General features: G+C 54.8%; 1 protein-coding gene across 1 annotated transcript; it reads right to left on the minus strand.

The window, feature by feature from the left end:
* Nucleotides 1-2,598: 2,598 nt before the first annotated feature.
* LOC34621250 lies at nt 2,599-6,874 on the minus strand. The gene is given in 3 exon segments (XM_026334587.1): nt 2,599-2,958; nt 3,032-6,184; nt 6,293-6,874. Coding segments are annotated over 3 exon segments (4,095 nt in total).
* Between the last annotated feature and the right edge of the window lie 1,661 nt (nt 6,875-8,535).

Genomic DNA, 8,535 nt, shown 5'->3' on the forward strand with positions numbered 1-8,535 from the left:
CAGGTAGGATGTAAACATATAATACTTTTACATTAAAAACAAGGCACAAAGTAAATATGCAAAAACATTGAGGACACGACATTTGCAGGCAAGTCGGCGGCGCGCAAAAGGACGGAGACGGGCAAGAGCCTCGCACTAGGCAAACGGACTTGCGCGGAGGGTTCCTATTTCTAGCTCACCTTCCTTTTCTTGTCGGGTCCCACCAGTCTGGAAATATCGCCTTATCTATTTACTCATATCTTAGAAAGGACAGGTGAGACCTCTTAGGGGGTCCCGAAGACGAATAAGGAATGCACAGTGAGATCAAACCAGACCCCTCACCTTCGCCTTGACAGACATCTGGATCCTAGCGGCACGAGGTAGAGCTCTAAACTTCGCAGTCACCCTGTATTACAACGACTTGTGTTTCGTGACTGCCTTTTAAGTCTGTTTCGAATTATTAACGGCGTAGAATGTCACAGAAACAGACGGAATTAGAACATTTGTCCCTCGAGGCGGCTTCCTAATCTCCTACGGACTACGCTGTATTCATGCAGCAAAAACTGAATTCTCAGCAAGTAAACTTGGCACTAGTGACACATGGGCGCTATGACTTGGCTGTGGCTATATTCTACCTCCTGCGCACCAGGAATTCAGCTTGCTATACACATAAATGCTCTGTCTCGGTGCTCAAGTTACTTCATGTGCAGGATCCGAAGCTACATTTTGCACTTTCTGCTACACTTACAGTATTCAGCCCGAATCGCTGAAACGTAAATAATTGGCTTGTCGTGTGTCATATTTAGTGCGGGGTACTTCCCACTCGCTACCACAAGGCGCAGCGTTCGGTGCGTCTACTCCAGACGCTATGCGCAAATAGCTGTGAATGCTCGGAGTGCATTGAACGGGCAGCTACGTCGACCATTGGTGGCTATGTACTCTTATGTCGGGTTCTGTGTGATGGCAGGAGGGGAGGTGGTAGCTTTCTTCAAAACGTTCAATAACTTTGTGTGAAGTCCGTTTCGAGCCTGGAGTCAACTGTTTCCCTAAGGAAACCTCATACGAAGCGTTGCAGTATATATCAATGTGCATGTGCGAGGAGTTCTAAGGAGGTCGACCTCCTTACAAGCCAGCTACCTTTCCACCCCGTTGGCGGGGTTCCTCGCGGGTAGGAGGAACATTCGTTAGTGGAAAAGAGCGTAATTCTCTCTATTGAGGGATCCCAAAAGGCGGCACTTTAACGTAGGAGCTCGAGGCCTGAGCGGAAGCATGACCCTTTCACGCAGTCAAAACGACCTAGCTCCGTTGCTGTCCCTACCGGGATCTATGTTCCCATATATCTGCATGCAGTCAAAGGAGCGTTGTTTCGTCGTACTGATGCCATGATTAGGCCAGTGGGAAGCTACAGGCAGTCAGCCGCAGCTCACCTCAAGTTCCAAAGCTCCCAGCGTCATTACCGGTATTTTCGCAGCACGCAAGCTCCCCAACTTGATTGAAAGTCCTGAAAAACGAGGCCCCAGAAAGGGGTGGCTGCGTGCGGCTTACTCTCAGTGCTTGACACATCAACTGCAGCAGTACGACGCAGCCAGGAGGACCCCTAGGCGAGTCTCGAGGGACTTTGTTCGCAGACAAGAGGCCTTATTAGCTCTCAGCCCGCCGTTATGAGGTATGCAATACCCGCTCCCTTCCCCCTGCGAGCCGAGCATCTTGCACCAGAGGATGTTCGAAAAGGTGTCCTTGAAGGCGTATGACGCAGTGAGTGCCTTAAGTATACGGCCGCGGGTTGCCCCGTAGAAATCCTCTTCCTGTCTCCGCCGCATGCAGGGAAAACTCTAGTGAGACACGAGGGACATGCGCGGGGATAAGGGGCCAAAAGTATGCCTCTAAACCACCAGGGGACTAATCCTTCATCTTTCTGTCTAGAGAACTTTGCGAGCCTGGATGAATTCACAGGCCCATGCTCGTTTGACGTTTCTGGAGCAACGAACACCGTTTGTTAGTCGGTATTCTCATTTCTGCATACTCTTTGCTCACTGCTCTGCTTTGCACTCTGGCTCTGAAGTCTTCTGCCCAGTCTGTATTCCCCCGGCTGCCAGACATTTCTATGCGTCTCTGTCCTCTGTGCGAATTTCTGTCGGCTCCCTTATCTTTATGTCTCCACATCCATCTCGCTGTAAATCTATTCCGCAGCTTCTGCCTCCGTGCCTCAATTCTCGGTGTCTAGTACAACTCACTCTGCCTGTTTCCTGCACCGTGTTCAGACTCCTTGTGAGAGGCTTATTCTATAGAATTACAATGAAAAGCCAGAATCCCCACCTTCGGGTTTAGTGGTGGGGGGGCACTCTAGCCAGATTTCCAGCAACTCTTCCTGCAGAATAAGAAGAAGACCACGAGGCCCCCTGATGGCGGCAGCATCAGCGCCCCACGCTCACCTGCCGCCCCTGAATGTTAACGTCGGAGCTTCTATCAATAAACACAAGCGATTTACACAAGCACGTACAGGACTCCTCCTGGGAACCCTCAAAGCTCTTATCAAATCCACCACCGCCCACATGCACGTTCAAGGATCCAGCAACATCTTATCCATTCTTCCAAGTTTTGCTCGCTATTTCTACCTCTCTACACACTTATGTCGCGGTTATCGTGCGTGTCCGAACACTTTCGCGAGGCTAAGACAATAGTAGGGAGGACGTTTCTGGGACCATGTTCTCCGCTGCCGCCGGTTACTAGCCAGACCATGAAGCGTCGGGCAACACGAAAGGTCCTTAAGGCCCCCTGCCCCCCCCACAGTGTAGCGAGGTCGCCTCCCCTCTCAGCTGCTATCCACGATTTCATACCTAAGCTGTGAGGAGCCCCACAAGCGTCCCTCTGCCGGAGCAGCAAAAGGGGCCTCGTTCCCATCCTGCCACCATGTCTCCCGATTAAAACGGCCAATACCCTAATACTCCAGGCGATATGCACCAGTGCCGCGCCAAGCTGCTCCGTATGGGATAATCAAAGGGATCGAAAAAGCCTCTCTTCGAAGGTCTCGTTCCTTTCGGTTGACTAATACAAGGACCGGAGCGCCCATACAATCGACAAGAGTCACCTTATCAGAGTTTCCAAACGTACCGCTGCTGCGGCCATCACATAGGAGAGGGCCCCCGCGTACAAAAGTCCCCACTGTTGCTCTTGCTGCTGCGATTTTCAAAATGTCGCTTCTACTATTGTTGCTCCGCCACGGTTCCTGCTATTGTTGCTGCTGTTGATGCTGCTGCTGCACACCTTTCATTATCTCAAGCAGGCCCTCCAGCCAGGCCCTGTTGTTGCATGCCGAGCCAAGCTGCTGCTGCGACAGACCAGCAGTAGGGGTCGTGGGAAGTTTGTTGCTGGTGGAGGGAACACAGCCACGGATCCAGAGGTCCTCTCGAAGAGGGGATGCTTTGAGGACCATCACCCAGGCTCCCCCTCCATCGGGGGTCTCTAAAGGGGCCCCCACAGGGAGCTGAAGCTCGCTGCCCCTCGGTGAAGGGTCAGCTGCACACCGCAGCACCGCCCCCAGGGGAGGAGGCGATGCAGCCAGTGGGGGTCCAATGCAATCAGCACAAAAAGTGGTAGCCTCAGATACAGTTACAACTGCTGCAGGTCCCGTGGCTCCTGCAACCACTGTCCCGTCTGTGCTACTGCTGGAGATGGTGAAGTGCTCAGGGGATGCAAACGTGGGAGCAGCAGAAAAAAGGTGCGAGTTGCGATGCCCAGGAAGTAAAGAGAGAGTTTCGACCCGAGTATCTTTAGTATGGCTAGTGCTCGCCGAGAGGCCGTCGGACGCCTTGAACTGCTCAGCCGCTGGCGGTGGAAGGCCCCCCCAGTCTCTTTCGAGCTCCATGTATGCTAGCCGTGGCAGTGAGTCCCCTGGGAGGAAGCGCATTGGCTCCCCCCCTTCTGGAGAGGTCTCTGCTGCCGTTGTCGGGGTTGAAGGCGGTGGCAAAAGTTGCAGTTCGAAGGACTTGAAGCCCTCGAGGCCACCCAGCTCATAGACCTGGCGAGGTTTTAGATCCCTGGGCTTGGCATATACGTAGAGACGACATCGCAGCAAGTCGAGTGTCACACACCGTCGCTTCCAGCTGCCTTTGTGGGAGCGCAACTCCACGAAAGCCGGCACGAAGCAGCTCTCGGTATCTATCCCCCCCTCCTCGTCGTAGAGGCCCCACAAACTGCCGCTTGCAGAGGCTCGTGGCAACACGGGAGAGCAGGCCCCCTGGTGTGTCAAAGGAGACCCCGAAGGATTTTCTGCTATTGCATTCGCCAGGGGTTTGCAGGGATGCGCAGGAGGCGATGCAGCAGTAAGTTTGGGGGTGCAGAGGACATACGGTGACGGCGGGACGAGGTAAGCCTCCCCCGCCGAGTTGTAGCTCGAACGGTGTAATGGGAGCTTCTGTCGTTGCTGTTGCTGCTGCTGCTGCTGCCTTGATGATGAGGTACAGCCATCAGCTCCTGACGGAAGCCCAATCAACTGCTGTCCGAGTACCCCGGGGAGTGGAAAGCAAGCTGCGGGCCTAACAAGTGGGCCCCTAAGAAGAGACCCCTCTTCAAGCAAGTGTTTTAGCTTTGCTGCCGAAGGTCTCTTTGCGGGGTCGATCTGGAGACACATTCTACACAAGGCGGCGACATCAGGATGCTCTTTCTCCAAGCTTGGTGGCATGAGGCCTTGACGAGCCCTTTGCAATATCTCAGACCGCTCCATTACAGTCTCTGCACGGCAGAAGAGATCAAGGCCGACCATCCCTAAGGCCCATATATCAACTGCGCTCCCGTAAGGTCTCCCCTCCAGCTGCTCAGGCGGCGCATACACGGTGGTTCCAACACCACGCGTGCGATTTGCGGCAAGATGTGCACCTCCTGCCTCCGCTGTTTCTGCTGCACGGATGGCCACTATCGTGGCCTGCTCGCCTAGCGATGGGGGGGCTCCCATGACTGGAAACGTGCTGGTGAGGGAAGGCGGCGATCCACAATAGTGTGGGGAAGACTCCTTATGATGTGGCCCCCTAGTGTCGCAGTAAAGGTCCTCCCTAAGGGCCAGACCAAAGTCACCAATGCGGATCGTACCCTCCGGAGTAACAAACATATTAGAGGGCTTAAGGTCTCGGTGGATAACTCCCCGCCTGTGACAGTATGCAACTCCGTGTATCACCTGGGATAGAAAGAGAGCCTCGCGCGGCCCCTCCACCTCCGGGGTGCTTGCAATATACTGCTCCAAAGACATCGGGTAGCACTCCATCTGAATGTGTAGTGACACCTCTACGCGACCTCCGACGGGCTGCTGGGGAGACACCTGGGAGATGCCGCCAGCAGGGGGCCTCTCTATACACGTTTCCCCACAGCCACGAGCGCCGTCCAGACGGACTCCGCCTTTTCTGCTGTTATACATCATGGGCTTGCAAGAACGTCGCCCTGTGCCTACTGCCACAGTCCCTTGTTTACCCTGCAAGGGACAAAGAGGAAGGGACCCTCCAGGAGGCGAGACAAGCGCTCCTCCAGGAGGCGAGACAAGCGCTCCTCCAGGAGGCGTTACAAGCGCTCCTCCAGGAGGCGTTACAAGCGCTCCTCCAGCGGGCAAGCAGGGGGTACTAGGCCTGGCCTGTGGTGCAGCCTCCACAATGCGATAAGGCGCAAAACAAGCCCACTTATCGCCGATCAAGGTCCTTTTCGCAACTCCGCCTTGAGCTCGAAGGCTAGAAGAAGCTCCAGTCCAGGATTCCATCAAAGTTCCCGTTGCCTCCTGCGGCACGCAGCCATTGGCGCGATGAGTACTTCCAGAGATGTCTAGGACGCGAGGCTCGCTGGGATGCCTGAAGGAGATCTTGAGACCACTCGTGTTGTCGCCGCTGTACGTGTCTGTACACCAGAATCCGTAGCTCGACGCGGCTGGCTGGCCGCTCTGGCTGTTCGACCTCCCAGCGACGGCGAGGCCACAGGTGTTGACATATTCGGATGCTACAGGGCCAGCTCTCCCAGCGAGCTCGCTAGGGGGCCCCTCAAGATTCTCGCTAGAAGGCAGGTTAAGAACTCCACGCAGCAGCCCGTCGTCGTGATGGTTCCCACCGAGTGGAGTGCGCACAACCTCCCCCCCCGCGTCGAGGCCAGTTCCTCTATGCCCCCGTCCACGCCCTCGAAATCTCAGCTCGCTGCACACGTGAGGTGGTGTTGCCAGAGGCAGGGCCCTAGCCTCCAACCAGGAAGAGAAGTATCGCACGATATGCGTGTGTGGGTTAAGACGGCGAAGGCACTGAACCTCCCGCAAGAATCGCCGAATCCTGGACTCCAAGTGGCGTGCGTCCACAGTAAACTGCGACAAAACAGCAGCAAACGCAGGACCAAAACTGCAGTAGCAGGCAGGCATCGCAACATTCTCAAGCCTGCCCTCCCCGTTTCGGTAGAGGGCATTCCATCGTGACACGACGGTGGACACACATTCATCCCAATCACCGAGCCAGACGCGCAATGCAACAGAAATCTCTCTCTGCCCGTATAGATGCACCCCTTTTCCCTCCAGCAGCAGGAGCTGCGCCGGCTCTCCTTCCCCCTCCGTGATCTGAGCCCTTATACGCCTTGCAGCTTTCTTCCTAAACCCTTCACTTGGTGCCTCGAAGACGCATCTATAGCCCCTCAGGATCCCGCTTACTTCGATGATCTTTATGGCATATACCTCCCCATCTAGCCGATGTCGGGCCTTCACCACGCGGCCAAATCCGCCCTTCCCAATAGGCACTAACTCCTCGAAGTCTCTCTGCAACCGATGATCCTCTGTTACAAAGAAGTCCATAGGCCTGCTCTGCATGGTGGAATGACTACCACGGGGGGCAGGAGCACCCTGGAGAGGCGCTGATTCTGACGATGCAGGCGGCCCTCTACCCATTTGGGCTGACTACGCAACAAACACGCGAAGACGGAAGGCCAGCAGGCAGATGTCTCAGCAGACAGCCAATGCACTTAAAGGCATGAATAAAGAGGTGCGCGGCGTTGCGTCTGCTTGTGGCCACCTGTGCAGGTGCACGAAGGCTGCAGGGCCTCCCCCGTCGCTGAGAGCAGCATCAGTCAGAGACTGAAGGGCTGCCCACCCCAATAGTTGCACTCATAGGTGTACAGGAAGCCTTTGGCCACAGAAGCACAGCGTGTATAAGGGCAGGGGGCCCTCTAGATAGGGGCACCACAGAATGGAGGGGTGAGGGGTGCAGTCCGCGGTAACAACCCCCAGGGAATTTCAAACGCCGAGTGTGACGACTGCCCTCATATGGCCAGTGGCCTAGGGGGCCCCCGGGGGGCCCAATAGCACGGCACACCCAGAGCAGGGATACGGAGGTAAAGCAGGGTGCAGCCTCCTGTAGAGGGGGAGGTGCATACGGCTCCGGGATACGAAAGGCCAGAGTGAAACGAAGAATTTACTGTAGAAATAAGCTTAAAGGAAAAAGAAGGAAAAAAGGGAGAGGAGGGGAGCGTCCGTGTTGTACGACCGTTTCGATAAGGAGGGCGAAGCTGCCGGCAGTCGAGGGGCTTTACCCCACCGACCGGCGTCACACGAGGACAAAAAGAGACAACTGCTTCCAAAGCACGTAGGAAATACACTATAGATGGTGCAGCACAATTCGGAGCAAGTAATCAGAGCGGTAGCTGCGAGCACTGCCTCCAGTGTGAGGCAGCCGCCCCCACAGACACCTTCATGGCCAGGCTTTTCACGCTTCTCGTCAGTTAACTTCTCGTTTTCCAAATTTTTCCGAGCCGTCAACCCAATTGCGCCCGGAATCCAACAACATCGTACATACCCTGGCCCTCCTTTAAGGCCACGCTGTGGCCAGCGCTGTGGAGGACACGGGTGGCACGCTGCTCGTTCCTGCCCTACTCATTCGGAACTTCTGGATTTTTCTCGATCTGTAAAGCCAATCGAAACACTTTAAAGGCATTTTTGTGGCCACAACTGAGGGGTGCGGCGTTTGGGGGGTTGCCAGGGGGAAAGACGGGTGCCGACCACCACGCAGGTAACAGGCAAACCTCCAGTTGTAGTCTTCTCGTCTTTTTTCCTGAAATACAAATGCGAAATTGATACATTACGCTGATAAGCTCGTTCAGCTCAGTTTTCACACAATCTGATACTAGATGAACGTTCTCCGTATCGGGGATATCCACACAAGCGGAGTGCGTTTGCAAAACCGTACGGCTCTGTGTCCTCTGGGGTGTAATATGGCAAAAGCCGTGGCCACAGTTATTCTAAAACAGTGGTGCATGATAGTACAGACACTATATAGTACTTGTTTAGCCGAACAACGCCAGTGGTTACGCTTTGTAGATTTCATAGGCCGTCGTTGGCACTGCATCGGCGAACGCCACATTTCAGCACCGCAGACTACATTACTAGTGCATGACAAAGAGTTAGAGTTGTTCATGAATCTTATTTGCTGCAGAGCAGCGCTAGCTGGATACGAAAAATCATTTTTTAAACGCCTCTGCAATGCTCCGTCTAACTTCGCGTTGTGGAGACAGTAAACTCCGCACCCATCAGGAACACGAACTACGTAGAAAGTT

This window comes from Cyclospora cayetanensis, unplaced genomic scaffold (assembly GCF_002999335.1).
Source record: "Cyclospora cayetanensis isolate NF1_C8 unplaced genomic scaffold, CcayRef3 CcayRef3_contig_45, whole genome shotgun sequence".
In the NCBI taxonomy this organism is placed as follows: Eukaryota; Apicomplexa; class Conoidasida; order Eucoccidiorida; family Eimeriidae; genus Cyclospora; species Cyclospora cayetanensis.